Source organism: Triticum aestivum, chromosome 7D (assembly GCF_018294505.1).
Source record: "Triticum aestivum cultivar Chinese Spring chromosome 7D, IWGSC CS RefSeq v2.1, whole genome shotgun sequence".
Classification (NCBI taxonomy): domain Eukaryota; kingdom Viridiplantae; phylum Streptophyta; class Magnoliopsida; order Poales; family Poaceae; genus Triticum; species Triticum aestivum.
Window position 1 is genome coordinate 524,974,181 of NC_057814.1, and position 21,020 is coordinate 524,995,200.

At 42.4% G+C, this 21,020-nt stretch overlaps 2 protein-coding genes across 2 annotated transcripts; both read right to left on the minus strand.

Annotated features, from left to right (window-relative positions):
* Positions 1 to 11,605: 11,605 nt before the first annotated feature.
* LOC123170897 (myricetin 3-O-rhamnoside 1,2-glucosyltransferase UGT709G2) lies at positions 11,606 to 13,516 on the minus strand. The gene has a single exon (XM_044588616.1). The coding sequence runs from the start codon at positions 13,340 to 13,342 to the stop codon at positions 11,981 to 11,983; it is 1,362 nt and encodes a 453-aa protein (XP_044444551.1). The 5' UTR covers positions 13,343 to 13,516; the 3' UTR covers positions 11,606 to 11,980.
* Positions 13,517 to 17,383: 3,867 nt separating this feature from the next.
* LOC123166714 (myricetin 3-O-rhamnoside 1,2-glucosyltransferase UGT709G2-like) lies at positions 17,384 to 19,072 on the minus strand. The gene has a single exon (XM_044584508.1). The coding sequence runs from the start codon at positions 19,016 to 19,018 to the stop codon at positions 17,642 to 17,644; it is 1,377 nt and encodes a 458-aa protein (XP_044440443.1). The 5' UTR covers positions 19,019 to 19,072; the 3' UTR covers positions 17,384 to 17,641.
* Between the last annotated feature and the right edge of the window lie 1,948 nt (positions 19,073 to 21,020).

Consider the following 21,020-nt stretch of genomic DNA (forward strand, 5'->3'; position numbering starts at 1 on the left):
CAGTTTGTCTTCATGAAGTCTTTGCCTTCCTGTTAGATATGATTGACTTCACTGTGTGACGACTATTGTTGTTTAGCTTCATACTATCTTCCATCCTGATCCATATTACCTAGCTGCTAATAGTCTTTGTACTTTCACTTCATTGCTTACTTGACTTTGGTTGTCTAGTGTAGTCTTCTGTCCGCTGCACGTCAATAGATTCATTTCTATTGTTTGTCTTCAAAACACCATGTTTTGAAGACTTTCATAAAAATCGCCTATTCACCCCCCTCTAGTCGATAACTAGCACTTCAATTCTAGCATGAATAATAAACATTTATCATGATATAAGGAAATATAAATAGCAACTTTATTATTGCCTTTAGGGCATATTTTCTTCACTGACTTGGCAATGGCACATGCTCTAAGAATAGTGCAGAGCATCTGACGGCAGCTAAAGCGTTCGGGTTAAAAGTCAAAAGACAGGCCGTTTGGGAGTTATTGAACCCGTTCTTTTTTTTGACGGGTGAGGGTTAGCTAGCGGGAGGGGCACTGGTTCTGTTATTGTTTTTCCTACGAGAAGAGATAGGAGAGGATAAACATAACGAGAAATCTAACAGATGCGAACGATTTCATCGCCGTCCGATGCGCACGTGTGGGTAGATGGGCCTCGATCTGTTTTCCTGATTTTTCGACAAAGTTGCCTTGCACGTCGCGATCCAACAGTCAGCCTGCAATCCACGCACACGTCCGCGTTTTTTACCAGGTCAACTGTGATTCGGCCCATAATCCCCATGCTTGTCTTTTTTACCGGGACCTCCTATTGCGATTTCCTATTTGCGGCAAAGTGTCGACTAATCGCACAGGGGGGTGCGACTAGCGAGCTATTTGGGTCGGCCCATCTTTAGCATCCGTACAGATTCCGGTTTTGGGATCCTTCCAGAGCGTTCCAAGCCGGTTCTTACTGGTTTTGGGAACCATCCAGAAGGTTCCTGAACCGGTTTTTATTTTATTTTTTTTCTTTTTCTATTTTACTCGTTCTGTTTTCTGCTTCCTCCTTTTTCTTGTTCTTTTTTTCTTTTCTTTTTGTTACTTTTTTGTTTTCTTCCAGTTTTCCTTTTCAAGTTAATTTCTCTTTTCAACAAATTTTATTTCTTAGATTTTTTCTTTCTTTTCTATTTTCTTATATTTTTTTCAAATCTTTTTTCAAAGTATTCAAGTTTTGTTCATGTTGATAAAAAATGTTCTCCAAATTTAAAAATTGTTCTCATTACACAAAAGGTTCAAAACTTTCGAAATTCATAAAATGTACTGGATTTCAATTTTTGTTCACGTATTCAAAAACATCACGCTTCAAATTTGTTCCCTGTTTCAAAATTTGTTCTCAAGATTCAAAAAATGACCTTGCTATAAAATTTTGTTCGCGCGTTGAAATTTGTTCTCCGTTTCGGAATTTGTTCTCAAGATTCAAAAAAAGTTTGTGCTTTAAGAAACTGTTCACAAATTCCCAAACGTTCATGTTTTCAGAAAATGTTCTGTTTTCGAAAAAATGTTCTCAATACACAAAATAGTTCAAAACTTTCAGAATTCAGAAAATGTACCGGATTTCAATTTTTTGTTCATGTATTCAAAAATAATTACGCTTCCAAATTTGTTCAGGATTTTTAAAATTTGTTCTTCAAATCCAAAAATGTCCGTGCTTTAAAAAAATGTCCGTGCTTCGAAATTTGTTCTCAAGATTCAAAAAATATTCGTGCTTTAAAAAATTGCTCACAAATTCCAAAAGCTTCATCTTTTCAAAAATGTTTGGGAAATTCAAAATTTGTTTGCGTGCAAAAGTTGTTTGTGTTTCCAATTCAGTTTTTTGGGTAGTTTAAAAAATGTTCCCTTTGTAAAAATTGTTCGCTTCTCCAAAATTCATTTGCGTGTTTAAATATGTTTGAGTTTTCAAAAAATTTGAAAAATGTTCGCGTATGGTAAAACATTCACGTTTTATTTCCGAAAAAAAGTTTTTGCGTTCGAATTTTTGAAAAAAATTCGGATCGGTGTTTGAGTTCTTAAGGTGTTACGCTGTGCTACAATCATTAAAGGTCCCTAGGTCAACTGGATATAGTTATATGCACTCACGCAGCAGGTCGAGCGCCACTGGGCCAACCCAGTAGAGGCTGCCGTGAGCGCTGTAAACCAGCTTCGTTATTGTAGCCGCTAAGTGCTCGCATGGGTTCAATCCCAGGATCTCATGTTCTTGTGCGTGCTTTGCTAGCCAACGGAGCTAATGACCTATCTTGTCTATGTACTACCGCGAGACTCTAAGAACCAAAGACAGCAGGAAATCTGAAACTTTTTAAATTTCGAACGTGAACATTTGTCAAAATGGGAATATTTTTAGAATCACGAACACTTTTCGAATCCGTGAACAGAATTTAGAAAACTCTACTTTTTTGAAAAAACGGAATTTTATTGAATCTTCAACAAGGTTTGAAATTCTTAACAAGATTTGAAAATGTGAACTGATTGTTAAAACAATAATATTTTCATAAAAGAGGAACGCTTTTCAAACTCATAAACAAAATTGGAAAATGCGATTTTTTTAATTTGCAAACAAATTTAGAAAACATGAACATTTTTCGTAATTGTGAATAAATTTTAACGGGAACAATTTTTGAAATTCCAAAACATTATTTGAATTTGTGAACAAGTTTAAAAGTTTTGATCATTTTTGGGCAAAAGTTAAAAGTTTTTAAATCTTGTGAAAAAATTTAAATATGTGAACAATTTTTTGGAAACACAAACTTTTTTGAATTTTCCGAACAAATTTTTTAAACTAGAAATTTTTTTATTCGTGTTTATATAAAATAAAAAATAAGAATATTTTACGTGAACGCGAACAAATTTTAAATTATGTTAACATATTTTGAAAAAACTCAAACATTTTCGGAAAAGATGAACATTTTTATGAATAGTTTTTTAAATGGAACATTTTTTGAATATAATAACAAAATTTGAAAATGTGAACAACTTTCGGAAAAGTGAACAAATGTTTGAAACTCCCGAACAAATTTGGAGAAGTGAACAATTTTTGAAAATGTGAAAAATTTCTAAATTTGCAAACAATTTTGAAAGAGACGAACATCTAAAAATATTGAAAAGGAAAAAAGTAAACAAAAAAGGAGAGAAAAGCAAAAAAAAAGGAAAGAAGAAAATAATAAAAGAAACAACAACAGAAAAAAGGAAGAAAAAAGAACCGATTCAGGAACCTTCTAGAAGGTTCCCAAAACTGGAAAAAAAAGTGTGGTCATCTATAGAAGGTTCGGAAAATCGGGATAGCTGAATGATTAATGGGCCGGCCCAAATGATCAATGCTTGGTTTCCAGGAGCACTTGGGCATTAACAAGTGAAGCAATCCTTGACAAACTAAGTGCTTCGGCAGAAGATAATGTGAAGAGATGGATCTTCACTATGCACGAACACTTGAGCCAGGAGGATTTCACACTGTTCGTGGTCACATTATGGGCAATCCGGGGTGCTCGCAGGAAGGCCATGTATGAGGATATTTTCCAGACTCCTTGGTCCATCAACGGTTTCATACAATCTTATATAGGCGAACTCAAGGCCATGTGGAAGCCGGCTACTGCTAGCAGGACTGTGACTAGAAGCCAGCCGACCCACTGGATTGCACCGTCGGTGGGTTTAGCAAAGCTCAATGCTGATGCTGCTGTCGGGAGAGGAGGAGCGTATGGGACTGTTGGAGTGATCTGTAGAAATCATCAGGGCTTATTCTTGGGAGCTTCGGTTGTTGTTTTTCCCAACTTGTCAGACCCAACTACACTGGAGGCAATGGCCATAAGAGAGGCGCTATCTCTAGCTGATGATCTTTACGGACGGAAGATTCAGGTTGCCAGCGACTGCAAAGTTGCAGTAGACGACAAGGGAAGATATGGTGCAATTGTGCATGAAATAGTGCAGCACAAGTGTACTTTTCATACATGTAATATTAGGCATGAATTTCGTAGCTTGAACTTCGAGGCTCACAAGCTCGCAAAGCACGCTTTATCATTAGGAGCTGGTCGCCATGTTTGGTTAGGCCAGCCCAATGGACTTGGTTTCGTCCTTGTAAACATTGTGACGGAGTAATAAAGCTTTGCAGTTTGTCTAAAAAAACCAGGTGAACTAGTGATCCAATTTTTTTGGGGCGAGAAAATAAAAATTAAGGTGGGGAAAGGAGGATCGAAGGCATTCTAACTGTCAGCCCGCAATCCACGCACACGTCCGCGCTTTTTACCAGGTCAACTTGTGATTCGGCCCATAATCCCCGTGCTTGCCTATTTTACCAGATGAACTGGTGATCCAATTTTTCCGAGCTGGCCAACTCACCCACCATTAGTTGTTGTCATCAGTTTCCAGATCTTTTCTATGATTACTTAGGTATCTGTTTTACCACATTGAATATGACGTGAGATTTTTTTTTCCTTTTTTGATGATCAAATTTTTCTAAGCATTATTTGAACATTTTATTTCCTTTTTTCTAGTTAGACGACATGCTAAAAGTCCAGATAACTTATGCCTAGAAACACCGTGGTAATTTTTCTCCCGGTGATTTCTTTTGTTCAAACATATCCCAATAAATTATGTGTAAATATCATAGTAGTTTACACACCGTAGACCTGGTTACTTTTGATCGAGGGGAAAATGTTTATTGAAACATAACCCAATATTTTCTTTGTAAGTAACATGATAGTATATGCATCACAGACATGATAACTTATGTACAAACACCACGGTAACTTTGACCGAGTGAAAAGGTTATTGAAAACATACCTCGATAATTTCTGTGTAAATAGCATGGTAATATACAAATAGCGGACATGATAACTTATATATAAACACCCGTGGTACCGTGGATTTTGTTGGTATTGAAATATATTCCCGATAACTTATATGTAAATAGCACGATAACATACGAAATATAGCCTGATAACTTAAATACAAACACTGTCGTGATTTTTGACCCGAAGAGAAAAGACATACCTCCGGCAACATGTGTAATCTGCATGGTAAATTACGCACCATAGAGCTGGTAACTCACATATAAACATCATGATAACTTTTTTGACAGAAAGAGAAAAGTTGTTGAAAACATACCCGCGATAATTTTTGTGTAAACACCGCAAACTTGATAAATGGCGTACAAACCTGAGATCTAATTTCAAAGGTCTCGTTGCGACGGATGGAGGAACCATTTTGTATGTACCGGTAATTTTCTTTGTAAACATCATGATAACTTATGTACCACAGATCTGATTACTTATATAGTACAAGCGTGGTTGCCTGAAAAAAGTCATTGGAACATACCAACATGAACACAAATGTGGTATGTTCTGTGTGAAGAGCATGGTAATTTACGAATCAACACCTGATAATTTACGTACAAACATTGTGGTAACTTTGGCGGGGGTGGGGTTGTTGTTATACACCCCTGATAACTTTATGAATAGCATGGTAATTTATGCACCACAGATCGAATAACTTTTGTGCAACACGTTGGTAACTTTTGACCCAGGAAAATAAACTTGAAGAAACATGTCCTTGATAATTTTTGTGTGAATTACATGGTAATTTACGCAACGCAGACCTGATGATAACTTACGTACAAACACGGTGATAGTTTTGACCCGGTAACTCATGTGTAAATAATATGATAATATGTGCACAACTGAGTTGATAACTTACTTAGCCTAGGGTGTGATAACTTTCGACCGGGAGGGGGGACTTGTTGAAACACACCCGTCGGCAACTTGTGTGTGAATAGCATGGTAATGTACACACAATAGAGTTGATAACATAGTTAGCTTAGGCGTTGTCGAAGCATATTAACATGAAATCTAGTTTTGAATATCTTGTCGTAATGGAATTTTTATGTGAAAATGGCTTTTGTATCAGAGCGACGGTTTAAGTTACAAAACATTCCCATTTTTTTGAATTTCAATGGAATCTTCCCTGAGATTAGCATGTTTCGTCCTTTAGGGCAAGCATGAATGTGCATGTGGGGAGAAGGTCGAAGAAACCATTTTTTATGCCACGGTAATTGTGTAAACAACATGATAACTTATGTTGAACTGACATGATAATTTACGTAGCACATGCGTGGTAACTTTTATACCAAAAAAAATCGCCAGAACATATCAACATGGGATCTAATTCTAAAGATCTCGTCGCGATGAATCTTTTATGTGAAAACAGTTTTTCAATCAGACTGATGATTTGAGCTACGAAACATTTTCAAGTTTCAAAATAGGGAGATATAGGATGACATTGTCATCTAATGCATACATGCATGTGCACGTGGGAAGAAAGGTTCGAATACCATTTTTTTCATGTCCGGTAATTTCTGAAAACAACTTGGTAACTTATATGTCTCAGACATAGTAACTTATGTAGTAAATGCCTGATAACTTTTCACCTGATAAAAAAGTCGTCAAAACATATCAACATGGGATCTAATTTCGAAGGTCTCGCCGCGAAGACAATTTTTCAATCCCACCAATCGTTTAAGCTACAAAACACTTTGAATTTTGAGTTTCAATGGAATCTTTTGCTGACATCATCAATTTTGTCCCTATATACTAGCATGCATACTTAAGATTAGTTAAAGAAAATTAGTATATCAACTTTTCATAAACTCAGGGAGTGAACCGTGGGGCTGGGAAAAGAAAGTATAATCGTGTTTTGAATCGCGGGGTGGAACAGCAGATCTAGAATCCGGTCGGATATGTCGCTATCTAGCAACTAGTCGGATTTTAGCACGGTCTTGAACATAATGGCATGATGGGTAATTAAAGCATAAAATATGTTTAGTATGTTGATCTGATGTAGACCATCAGATGATAAGATTAGATGGACGTGATGAATTGGTTCTCCTCCTTTCATGCTTTTAGAGGAGTGTGTATATATAATATATATTTATCGATCGCTCATCGTTCAAGTTGTTTCAACATTGAAACTTAACATATTTTTATATAAATGATTAAAATATATTTAAAATGAATCTTATTTAAAAGCGTTGGTCACGGAGAACAAGAATACAAAAACATAATTTAATTTAAATTTTTGTTAAAAAATATAATAATTTGAAAATCAAAAGCCAAAATAAAAAAGGACACCAGGGACACGAGTGCCCTGACACTTGTGTGTCAGAAATCCTGGCCGCTTGGTAACAGCTGCTCCATCCATATTGTACGCCTACGAGCCCCACACCTTTTTTTCTCGAGGCAAATATGCACATATTATTCAATCGTCATGATTACAGGGACGAAGCTAAGCTCCCAGGGACCCCAGCCAGACATAACGGTCAGTCCCTAGCGCTAGTGCATGTTTTGCAAGACGGTTGGCCTCAACATTCAAAGTCCGAGACTCATGACTAATAGTACAGGAAATAAACAACCCTATAATAAACGACCATATACTAAGTGATATTTCATGTAACACGACACCATAAGCAGGTGCACTCCCATGCTTGATGGCGTCTACCACCACTTTGCAATCTGATGCTATCTTTATTCTTCGTAGGTACAGACCATTTGCCAGCGCAAGAGTCTCCCGGACTACCAATGCTTCCAGCGCCGCTGGGTTCCCAATGTTTGTGTGTACTACAAGACTACAACTGAAGTTCCCTGAAAAGTCCCTTGGTGGTCTCGGCATAGTGCAGCTACTGCACTCTTCGGCCCTCGTCACGAGCCCTACACCTTTTTTTAGGTGTAACTAGGGATTTATTCAAAGTTCAAAGAGTTTGGAATACAAATAATGTCCGGGATAGTCCCTAGCCACACATGGCGGCCCACGTCAAGAGTCGACGCGGCCTTAGCTAATCTATGAGCCTCACTAATACATTCCCTCGGTTCATGACGAAAGACAACATGCTCAAAATTCCTTCTGCGAATAGCTATCTCATGCAGAATTGGCGCATAAACTGCAACTGTGTCTCGGCTCATATTGGTGATTACTTCGGCACAATCAGAGGCGATTAGAAGTCGCTGAACATGCAAGTCCTGGCTCAAGGCCAAAGCCTCATTGCATGCCGATGCTTCCAAACTGGCTGGATCAGAGAGTCCATCGAACACAACAGCTGATGCTCCAAGGAAGGTTCCATTGCAGTCTCTGCAAATAGCTGCTGCTGCACCTCTGTTTCCACTGCGAGATAAACCTCCATCCACATTTATCTTCACTTCTGTTTCTGCCGGTGGAAGCCACCCCCGACGCACCTGGTGCGGCAGCGCTCCTGCGTTAGCTTTCGGTAAAGAAGCAGCGGTGATCTCCAGGTCCTGCAGGTAGCGATTGATGAAACTCATTGTAGTTAAGGGACTCTGATACTCATTATCATGGATGGCTTTCCTCCTAGCCCACCAGATAGACCACATTGTGATTAGCACACGGGCTAGGTCATGTCGAGGTAGCGTGTCAAACAGCCAAAAGAGCCACTGTCTTGCGTCTTCAGATTGATTTGATATCACATGCTCAAGAATACCTTCATCTCCCGACCAGACACACCGAGCCATCCGGCAGTTGAGAATAGAAGCGCCAAGTATCTTCGGTCACCGAGCATATCGCGCATACTGGAGATGTAGCCATCTTCCTCTCGTGTCTGGTCGATCCCGTCGGCAGAGACGTGTGGGCCAAACGCCACACAAAAACCCGGACCTTTGATGGCACCTCTGTTTTCCACAGTCTTGACCAGTCATTCTTCGTCGCCGTTTGGTTCGAGTTGCTTGTTCGATTTTCCAACCAGTCTTCTCACTGAAATTTAATTCCAGAGATCATTCTGTAAGCAGAACATACTGAGAATAAGTCCCTACGATCATAGTGCCACGCCCAGAAGTCTTCATGCACTCGCGTACTAAGCGGAATATTCAGAATGACATCTATGTCTGGTGCAATGAAGTGATCCTCTAATACTTGCCTATTCCATGTCCTGGTTGACTGATTAATGAGATCAGACACCAACAGGGGCGGGTTAGCTGATCGAGAGCAGATCGGTCTCAGCTTGAAATCCCTCGGTAACCAGTTGTGCTGCCAAATTTGAGTGTCTTCCCCCGTACCTATACGCTTAATCAAGCCCAGGGACAGAACTTCTCTTCCTTCCCCGATTGAGCGCCACACCTGAGATGGGTTTGGTCCAAGTGGCGCATCCAAGAACTCTCCCTCCGGGAAGTACCTTGATTTCAAGACACGGGCACTCAATGAACTCGGATCTTGTAATATCCTCCAAGCTTGTCTAGCTAATAAAGCTAGGTTAAAAAGCTCAATATCGCGGAAACCCATTCCACCCATATATTTTGGTTTTGTCATAGTATTCCAGGAGACCCAGGCTGTCTTCCTTTCACCCCTCTTACTCCCCCACCAAAATTTCCTCAGAAGCCCATTGATATGGTTGCAAAGACCACGAGGCAGCTTGAAACATGACATCGAATATGTTGGTATTGATTGGGCAACTGATTTAATTAAGACCTCCATTCCTCCTGCAGAGAGGCACTTCTCCATCCACCCTTGCACATGTTTCCAAATCCTATCCTTCAAATATCGAAAGCATCCCTCCTTGGATTTGCCAACATCCGTTGGAAGACCCAAGTATTTCTCCGAAAGAGATTCAGTATGAACTGCTAGGGTCTCCTTGATCTCACCTCTCAAGCTGTCTGGAACTCCCTTACTGAAATAAATAGAGCTCTTGTCAGCATTGATTCTTTGGCCGGAGGCATTGCAATAAACATGCAGCAAGTCGCGGACTCTCCTTGCTTCGTCATTTGATGCCTCAAAAAACAGTAAACTTTCATCTGCGAACAGAACATGATTGACCTCCAGGGCCGTCGGTGCCACCTTGATACCGCGGATGCCATTTTTCAGTAAACAAGATAGACCCTCTGCTGCAATGACGAACAGATAGGGGGATATTGGATCCCCTTGCCTAACTCCACAAGAAGGCCTGAAATCATCCAACACACCTCCATTAAAAAGCACCGAAAAAGACACCGATGACACGCACCTCATAATAGTATCGATGAACCTCGGGCTAATACCCAACTTCGTCATGACCGCCTTCAAGTATGGCCATTCCAGTCGATCATATGCTTTCATCATATCCAGTTTTAGCACACAATACTGGTTACTCTTTACTCTTCTCGTTTTCATATAGTGTAAACTCTCATAGGCAGTTATAAAATTATCCGTGATGAGACGTCCAGGAACGAACGCTGACTGCTCTTCTGAAATCACCTCTGGAAGAATCATTTTCAGCCTATTGGCTAAGACCTTTGATGCAATCTTGTAGATTACATTACAAAGGCTTATTGGCCGAAATTTTCCTAAGATTTTTGGACTAGCAACTTTCGGAATCATAACAATGAACGTACGATTGATATCCTCCGGTGAGTCAACTCCATCGAGCACTCTTATGACCATACCCGTAATCTCTTCACCACATAAATCCCAATGCCTCTGAAAGAAGTGCGCCGGGAATCCATCAGGTCCCGGAGCTTTTGTAGGAAACATTTGGAATAGCGCTTCTTTGACCTCCTCTTTGCTATACGACTTATTCAGGCGTGTATTCATCTCAGCATCTACCCTTGATGGTATATGGGAGAGCACTTCCTCCATACCAATTGTACCTTCCGAAGTATAGAGATTAGAGTAAAACTCAGTAGCCATGCGTGCCAGCTCCTCCCGATCAGTGCTGATTGTACCGTCGTTTCTTTGTAGCTGAGTTATCTTGTTTTTTGCCCTGCGGGCACTTGCTTTTTTCTGAGAAAATTCAGTATTCTTATCCCCTTCAGCGAGCCATTTTATTCGTGATCTCTGCCTCATCATGATCTCCTCCGCCAGAGAAACTTCGATCATACGATCTTGGACTCGCTTCTCCTCCTCACTTGGGCCTACCCGACCCGGGACTGCCCGTAGGGTAGCTAGCTGATGTCGCAACGAACGAAGCTCCTGCCGGACTGATCCAAACGACCTCCGTCCCCACTGAGCTAGCGCTACAGAAACTGAACTGAGCTTGGCAGCTAGGTCCGAAATTAAAAGAGAAGGTTGATTACGGTTCCAGACTTCCTCCACTACTTGATGAAAATCTTCCTTTGTTTCCCACATACACTCATATCGAAAGGGTTTTTTTAGAGCGTGCCTCATACTTGTTGTCTCCAGCTCTGTATTAAGCAGAATGGGACAGTGATCTGACTTGGCTGCTGTTAGGTGCTCAAGAGATGCAAAAGGGAACAGCGCTGACCAACTAGGACTAGCCAGCGCACGATCCAGTCGCACCCTACAGAACTCGCCTCCCCTGACTCTCTTTTCTCACGTCCAATCAAGGCCTTTGTAGCCAAAATCAGCAAGCTCACACACATCCACAGCCTCTCTGAAGCCTGCGATCAGACCACTGTCTCGAGTGCTAGTACCCATGTGCTCCTCCGGGCGCAGCACCTCGTTAAAGTCTCCAATGCACACCTAAGGAAGTGTACTTTCCCCTCGTAATCTCTTCATCGTCTCCCATGTGTTATGCCTCGGACTTCTGTTGGCTTCACCATAAAAGCATGATAAACGCCAATCATCAGCACCTGGTTGTGAAATCCATGAGTCTATGTGGTACTGCGAAAAGTTCTTTATTGCGAGATTAACATGATCTTTTCAAAAAATACATAAACCACCACTACGACCGTTACTTGGAACTGCAAAACATCCTGAAAAACCTAAAGAAACAGCCAATCCCTCCACTCGGGCCTTCGCAAGTTGAGTTTCAACAATGCAAAGGATCGACGGCGCACACGCCTCCACGAGATCGCGGAGCTCCCTAACTGTCGCGGGGTCGCCGTACACCTGTACACCTAGAGGCAGCCGTGGGAGAGAGCATTGTTTAGCCCAAAAATGCTAAACTCACGGGCCCATTACGGGCTGATTACTGGCCTTTCCTATAATACTTTTCATCCCCCTTACTTTCAGGTGGGTGAGGCAAAGCTGTTGTTCAGCCTGAGCTAGGCTTCACACAGTGCTTCAGCTCCCCGATGAAGTGGACGAGCCGTTCGAAATCAGAGGACGACGACCCCGTCTCCGCGACATCGAGCCTCAACTGTTGCGCCATGGCTTGGGCCACCCCCCAGATCTCGTCGGACACCATGACCTCCCTCACTGTCCTCTCCACGGCACCTCTGTCGCAGATGTCCTTCATGTCCAGCCCCGTCCTCCACACGGCATCCACGAAGCGGCTGTTGGTCTGCTGGTCGACGAAGAAGGGCCAGCACACCATCGGCACGCCCTCGACGGCGCACTCCAGCGTCGAGTTCCATCCTGCGTGTGTCAGGAAGCAGCCCACCGCCCGGTGCCGCAACACGTCGCGCTGAGGAGCCCACTCGATGACGCGCCCTCTGCCGCCCTCGGCTGCCCCGACGGCCTCTCGGAGGAGCGCGGAGCTGGCCATTTGGACCATGTCCGGCCGGAGCACCCAGAGGAAGGCGTACCCGGTGGCTGCCAGGCCGGCGAGGAATTCAGTGAACTGCTCATGCGTGATCACGGCGAGGCTCCCCAGGCTCACGTACACGACGGACCGGTCGTCGTGGCCGTCCAGCCATGCCATGCACTCGTCGTCCTCCCGCCACAGGCTCGCGCTTGCGGCGAACCTCGACCTCGCGTGAAGCGGGCCTACGGCGAAGACGTCGGTTGTGCACGACGCGATGTGGGCGAGCGCTGACCGCTCCATGGACGCGGCGGTGTTGACTATGAGTGCACGTGCCTTGCTGGTACGAGCGGTGACCTCGGCGATCTTGAGCACCAAGGGGTCTTCGCCGCCTCTTTCAGCGCAGCAGAGTCCACGTGGGAGATCTCGTCGCCGGAGGAAGCCCTCCATCCCCGGAACGCCACGCACCAGGTCGTCTGCAGGGAAGGCGGTCTCGCCGAGCTCGACGAGCTTGGGCATAGATAGGATCGCCAGGTAACTGCACGCGCTGTGCGTGACGAAGGCGAGCGATGGGATGCCGAGCTCCTCGGCGATGTCGAAGGCGAACGGAATGGTGCTGTCGGCGACAACGCATGTCACCGGCGCATCGGCAGCAGAGAGCAGGGCCCGGTACGCCGCGCTGCCGGTCGTGGACATGGACTCCAGGAGCTCCAAGAAGCCGGGAGGGTGACCGTCGGGTTGGCCGTCGGGGATGGACAGCAAGCGGAGGCCCGGCGGAGGCGCCTGAGCAAGACGACGGAGGTTGCGCTCGGTGTGGAGGAAGGTAACTTGGACGCCGGCGTCGACGAGGGCGGTGGCGAAATGGAGCATGGGGTTGATGTGTCCCTGCCGTGGCCAAGGGAACACGAGAACGTGCACCGCGGCATCATCCATCACCGCGGCAAATCGGCAGGCCGTCCAACTCTTAGATTTAGTGGAAGCTCGGGCCGGCGTTTGCTACAAGCGTGATGGAGTAATAAACCATTTGCTAGAAGAGCCCTCTGCACATGTGCATCAATCTACAGTAGCATCTCTGCACATGTCGTTGTGGAAGAGAACTTGAGTTGGTATAACCCGTTACTCATGCCAAAGAGCGAAGCTACGTTGCTCCTTCCACTTTTTAATATCTGCTCACTCATCAATCAGGTTGGCTACGTCATTGATGACAATTTAGCGTGAATTCGACATGTGCTGACTGCTGAAGAGGGGCGGTACTGAAGGACCCGGTTGTCATTTTTTCTTTGAAGATCATAAATGCATACTTTGAACATATACCTTCGGTATTTCATCAAAGAACTAGTTTCTCAAAAACATATTTCACTCATTGGTGTTGTTATAAGTTGTTTCACACGCTGAAAATTGAATGACTAACATAGATATAGGTGGGTTGAAATGTTAAAACCTAATATCATTTTTCAGTTTTGATTAACTCATTTCACGCATTCGTGTTTTTCTAAGAAGTCCCCACATAGATTTCACTCATCCACATATTTCACAAAAGTTTCAACATATGGAATATGAAATACTCCCTCCGTTCCAAAATAGATGACTCAACTTTGTACACAAAGTTGAGTCATCTATTTTGGAACGGAGGGAGTAGGTTTGTTGCACATATTTCCTTTAAAATAGGTTTCTTTTGAATATTTGTTCACTCATCTTCACAAATATAACTTTTCAGTTTCAGTAACTTATTTAATTGAAAACACATTTTACTCATCCTTTTATACTAAGTACGTAGTCCCCACACATATTTCACATGTTCAAATATTTTACAAAAATTTAACATATGAAATGTGTGAAATAGGTTTGTTTCAAATATTTCTAGTGAAATAGGTTTGTCTCACATATTTATTTTGAAATAGGTTTCTTTAGAATATTTGTCCACTCATCACCACAAATATAATTTTTTAGTTTCAATTAACTTATTTCACTCAAAAACATATTTTACTCATTCTTTTGTTCTAAGCAGTCCCCACACATATTTCACTCGTCCAAATATTTTAAAATTCCAACATTTGAAATTTGTGAAATAGGTTTGTTTCACATATTTCTAGTGAAATAGATTTGTTTCAGATATTTCTTTTGAAAATTTGGCCACTCATCGTCACAAATATTATTATTTTTGGTTTCAGTTAACTTATTTCACTCAAAAACATATTTCACTCGTTCGTTTTTGTTCTTAGCAGTCCCTACACGTATTTCACTCGTCCACATATTTTTTTAAAAAAATCAACATATGGGATGTGAAATAGTTTCGTTTCCCATATTTCTTTTGAAATAGGTTTGTTTAACATATTTCTTTTGAAATAGTTTTTATTCGGAACACTTATTTCACTCTTGGTCAAAATTAAAACGTGTTTGAATAAGTGGATTGAAATAGATTGAGTGAAAATGACTGGATTGAAACCTTGAAATTAAAACATGCTTGAAATTTAACCTAGATTAATCTTGTTCTAAAGGTATTGACGCCAGAAGCACAAATATGTTGAAATGTTAAAATCCAATATCATATTTTAGTTTTGATTAACTCATTTCACACATTCCTATTGTTCTAAGAAGTCCCCACACAGATTTCACTCATCCACATATTTCACAAAAGTTTCAACATATGGAATGTGAAATATGTTTGTTTCACATATTTCTTTTGAAATAGGTATGGTTCACATATTTATTTTCAAATAGGTTTCTTTTGAATATGTTCACTCATCTTCACAAATACAATTTTTCAGTTTCACTAACTTATTTCACTCAAAAACACATTTTACTCATTCCTTTTGTTCTAAGTACGTAGTCCCCACACATATTTCACTCGTTCAAATATTTTACAAAAATTCCAACATATGAAATGTATGAAATAGGTTTGTTTCAAATTTTTCTAGTGAAATAGGTTTGCCTCACATATTTCTTTTGAATATTTGTGCACTCATCGTCACAAATATAATTTTTTAGTTTAAGTTAACTTATTTCATTCAAAAACATATTTTACTGATTTGTTTTGTCTAAGCGGTCCCCACACATATTTCACTCTTCCAAATATTTTAAAATTTCAACATTTGAAATTTGTGAAATAGGTTTGTTTCACATACTTTCTAGTGAAATAGGTTTGTTCAGATATTTCTTTTGAAATAGGTTTGTTTTGAATATTTGTGCACTCATCGTCGCAAATATAATTTTTTTGGTTCCAGTTAACTTATTTCACTCATTCGTTTTTGTTCTAAGCAGTCCACACACGAATTTCACTCGTCCACATATTTTTTTAAAAAAATCAACATATGAAATGTGAAATAGGTTTGTTTCCCATATTTCTTTTAAAATAGATTTGTTTAACATATTTCTTTTGAAATGGTTTTCATTTCAGAAAACTTATTTCACTCTTGTTCAAAATTAAAACATGTTTGGGTAAGTAGATTGAAACAGATTGAGTGAAATAACTGGATTGAAACCTTGAAATTAAAACATGTTTGAAATTTATCCTAGATTGATCTTTTTCAAAAGGTATTGACGACAGAAGCTCAAATATATAAATTGTTTCAGAAACAAAATTATGGTTCAAAAGATACGAATGATTAAAATTGTGAAAGAGAAAATAAAAGTAAGGGTTTGTTTCTTCCATGACTTCCTGTAGGTGTGAGATGGGGAGGAGACAGTGCATGCGCATGTACTTGATAATGACTTGACCAGTGGGTCTTGCTATGATTTGACTTAATGCAGTATACGGGCTGGGAATACAGATATATACCATATGCATGTGTATACGGAGGGAGCAACTAGTTGACGAGCGCTCCTTCGGGAGCCTACAACGCCACTTGGCACGCTCTCAGCCGCCCGTCACGTGTCGCGCCCTCCGGATTTTGTTTTTTTTTTTTAATTTTTTCGCATGCGTTTTAGGCTTTTTAATTTTTTTTGTTTTTTTTTCGACGTTTCGGTTTTCCACCGGTCTACCTTAGCTTTTGGATCGAAAAAAAATTGCGTAAAAAATGCGTTTTCTTTTTTCTTTTTTCTTCCACGAGTAACGGTTTTGCTTCCGCGAGAGGCACGGTTTTGCTTTCGCGAGAATCTCAGCCGTGCCTTTTGGAAACGAAAAAAAACGTGTGTTCTGTTTTATTTTCCTTCCGCGAGAGGTACAGTTTTGCTTCCACGAGAAGCACGGTTGTGCTTTCGCGAGAGTCACGGCCGTGCCTCTCGGAAACGAAAAAATGCATTTTCTATTTTTTTCCTTCCGCGAGAGGCACGATTTTGCTTTCGCGAGAGACGTGGTTGTGCTTCCGCGAGGAAACGAGAAAAGAAACATATTTTCTATTTTTTTTTTTTGCGAGAGGCACGATTTTGCTTCCGCAGAGGCATGGTTGTGCTTTCACGAGAGGCACGGCCGTGCCTCCTCGGAAACGGGGAAAAACGTGTTTTCTCTTTTTTTTCCTTCCGTGAGAGGCACGGCTTTGCTTCCGCGAGAGGCACGGTTGTGATTTCGCGAGAGGCATGGTTGTGATTTCGCGAGAGGAACAGGCGTGTCTCTTTCGGAAAGGGAAAAAAACCGTGCTCCCGGTTTGGTTTTTTCGTCCGTTTTTTTTAAGAAAAAGTTCATCAAAACCTATCAACATGAAATCTAGTTTTGAAGATCTCGGCGCGAGGAATCCAACGATGAAAACGGTTATAGATTTGAACGCACAGTTTAAGAGATAAAACGTTTTGAATAAACGGATCTACGAAAAAAAGGAAAAACTCTCAGGTTGCGAAAAAAATGGCGTACATACAGCACGCCACTTGTCACCACCTGAAAATATAAAAATGATCTTTGCAATGAATACTCTTTAATTAATGGTTTCGGCATACGCACTTATATCCGTACATGCGGTGCCATATGGCGGAGGGCTGTTTTTGCTCTTGGGCTAGGAGCCCATCCACCAAGTCGTCATAGCCAACTCATACTAATCTTTGGATCAACTTAATACTTTAAATTATTATATTCCTTTACAACGCAAATGAGAAATTATCTACTCTCTACGTTCAATATAAGAACGTTTTTGACACTATGCTAATGACAACAACACTTTTATATTATGGGATGGAGCCAATAGTTTTTAAGAAAAACATGACCGCTCTGCATATACTGATGGTGGCACTAAAAAATACGTTTATTTTAGTCCAAAAGTGTCTAGCAAATTGTTACCAGCCTGTACTAGTTCTTCATTCTTTCTAGGCTTCATCAGAGATCCTGGAGCTGATGTTGAGCTCCCTGATGAAGCGGACGAGCCGCTCGAACTCGAACGATGACGACCCCACCTCCGCGACATCCAGCCTCAACTGTTGTGCCATGGCTTGGGCCGCCTCCTTAATCTCGTCGGACACCATGACCTCCCTCACCGTCCTCTCCACGACGCGTCTGTCGCAGACGTCCTTCATGTCTAGCCCCGTCCTCCACACGGCGCCAACGAAGCGGCTGTTGGTCTGCTGGTCGGCGAAGAAGGGCCAGCACACCATCGGCACACCCTCGACGGCGCATTCCAGCGTCGAGTTCCATCCAGCGTGTGTCAGGAAGCAGCCCACCGCCCGGTGGCGCAATACGTCCCGCTGAGGAGCCCACTCGACGACACGTCCGTTGCGGCCTCCCACTGCCGCGACGGTTTCTCGGAGGAGCGCGGAGCTGGTCATCTGGACCATGCCCGGCCGGAGCACCCAGAGGAAGGCGTACCCGGTGGCTGCCAGGCCAGAGAGGAACTCGGTGAACTGCTCCTGGGTGATCACGGCGAGGCTCCCCAGGCTCACGTACACGACGGACCGGTCGTCGTGGCTGTCCAGCCAGGCCATGCACCCGTCGTCCTCCCGCCACAGGCTCGCACTTGCGGCTATCCTCGACATGGCGTGCAGTGGGCCGACGGCGAAGACCTCGCATGCGCACGACGCGATGTGAGCGAGCGCTGGCCCCTCCATGGACGCAGCGGTGTTGATTATGAGCGCACGCGCCTTGCAGCTACGAGCGGTGACCTCAGCAAGCTTTAGCACCAAGGGGTCTTCGCCGCCTTTTTCAGCGCAGGAGAGACCACGAGGAAGGTCACGTCGACGGAAGAAGCCCTCCATCCCCGGGACGCCACGCACCGGGTCGTCCGCAGGGAAGGCGGTCTCGCCGAGCTCGAGGAGCTTGGGCATGGACAGGAGCGCCAGGTAGCTGCACGCGCTGTGCGGGGCGAAGGCGAGCGCTGGGATGCCGAGCTCCTCGGCGATGTCGAAGGCGAACGGCATGGTGCCATCGGCGACAACGCATGTCACCGGCGCATCAACGGCGGAGAGAAGCGAGAGGAGCAGGGCACGGTACGCGGCGCTGCCGGTCGTGCACATGGACTCCATGAGATCCAAGAAGCTGCAGGGTTGGTCGTCGGGGAGGCCGTCGGGGATAGAAAGCAAGCGGAGGCCCGGCAGAGGCGCCTGGGCGAGACGGCGGAGGTTGCGCTCGGTGTGGAGGAAGCTGACTTGGACGCCGGCGTTGACGAGGGTGGTGGCGAAATGGAGAATGGGGTTGATGTGCCCCTGCCGTGGCCAAGGGAACACGAGAACGTGCGCCGCGGTATCCATCATTCTGGCAAACGGCAGGTCGGCCAACTCGTAGACTTAATGGCGGCTCTGGTTGGTGTTGCTTGGCGTCCTATATATAGGAAGAAGGAAGAAACCATTGGCAATAAGAACACTCCAATTGGGAGTACGGGAGTAGTAGTAATCTCCAACAGCAACTCTGCACCCGATCCGGCCGTCGCTACAACACGTCACTGTTGGTTGCGTAACTTCATTTTGCTTTCCTGTATCATTTTTTTTTTTGCGAAATGGCTTCCTGTATCATTGGTCCTACGTACTATTTGAGGTATGGTAGGTACACACTAGACGCATAGTATGATCTTAATTACTTGGACAATAATTGTAGGCCTACAAAGACTTACAAATGTTTACTTAGACTAGCAAGAGTAACATACACGAATAACATACATATATCCCTAGACTATGTTACTACATTTATAGTGGGTACTAACATAAGGCTGGTTATAATCGGGAGTATCATATACTAGTATCATGCATATGATATTAGTATATGATACTACCTCCTTAATGCATAGTACTCCATTCGTTTTTTTATATAAGGTATATTTCTTTTTTCAAAAGTCAAATGAGTGCATGTTTGACCGTGTTTTCAGAAAAGGATATCAATATCCACAATATGAAATTTATAGCATTTGATCCATCATGAAAAGTAGTTTCATATTTTATCTATAAGGAGTACGTAGCACTCATCTAGATGAGATATAATTTGGTCTCATTCACCTAGAAAACAAGAACAGATACAACTCACATCAGCACACACGCATCTTATAGCATCACATCCAATGGCTATAAAATGTGAACGAGACCAAATTATATCTCATCTAGATGAGTTCTCGCAAAAGTGTTATTTTATTGTATAATCTTGGTCAAACATTTAAATGGTTGACTTGGACAGAAACGAATACACCTTATATTATGGAACGGAGAGAGTATCATATATTAGTATCATGTAATACTTTATTTATTGTCATGCATGACATATATTAGCATAGCATTTATTATGATACAATATCATGATATGATACTCAACTATCTCTTTCTTCATTTAATTGTATGACACCTCATCAAAATTGCCTTGTTAGCATGCATGATACTACCATTACGACCAACCTAAGTGTGATGTCATGCAAAGCTTCACTTATTAGGTTACAGACTCGGTAACTAGCTATTACTCAAACTATCTCTCTCCTCATTAACTCATTGTCACATAGGCAAATTTGCAGAGTTGTACTCAATGTTACTACTGAAGTTACTCCTACTGTGGCTACTCTTAACCTTCCAAACTAATTCTCTCTCTCCCCCCTGATTTTAAGTGGGGTGGACCCCCGTATCCCCCAATTACCAATCACAATACTTCACAACAGTTTGTACGTAAAATCTTTAAGTAAACCTTTGTAGATGTAGCATTACTCTTATTTGGACGCATCTAACGAGCCAATGGTGGGAAAGGAAAAGGAGCTAAGAAAAATTTACCAGCCAATCATTTGACATGGTGGCCATTGTTTTGGAAAGGTTTTTGTCCCTGGTCATCCTTGACAAGGGAAATAAGCTAAAAAACAAATGAAAAACTAACCATACCACATGTTCCTTTCCATGTGATGGACTCATGCCCCTGCAATTAATGCATTCACACCATGCAGAGTTTGCTTTGTGCCTTAAATTCGGGTTTCAAATTTTAAAAAGGCATAGCTTTCAGAGCATGTATCAGAAATTCAGATCCATTTTAACCGTTGGAATCCTTATACCGAGCTCTTTCAAATTAGACCTTACTAGTAGAACGCCCGTGCATTGCCACGTGCCTTCAATGATATATGTGTATTGTTGTATAAACTCGGTGAATCTTTGGCCCTTTCAATGATATCGCCACGGGACCCTTGTCGATGGATTATTTTTTAATGTCGACATAATACATCTTCATCTCTATTATAATCTGCAAAAATAAACTTATATAGAAATACACCTTTTGTATTATCATGTGCAACGTATA

Excerpts from the sequence above, each read along its gene's own strand:
- LOC123170897 (XM_044588616.1), bottom strand. The coding sequence starts at position 13,342 with ATGGATGATGCCGCGGTGCACGTTCTCGTGTTCCCTTGGCCACGGCAG.
- LOC123166714 (XM_044584508.1), bottom strand. The coding sequence starts at position 19,018 with ATGATGGATACCGCGGCGCACGTTCTCGTGTTCCCTTGGCCACGGCAG.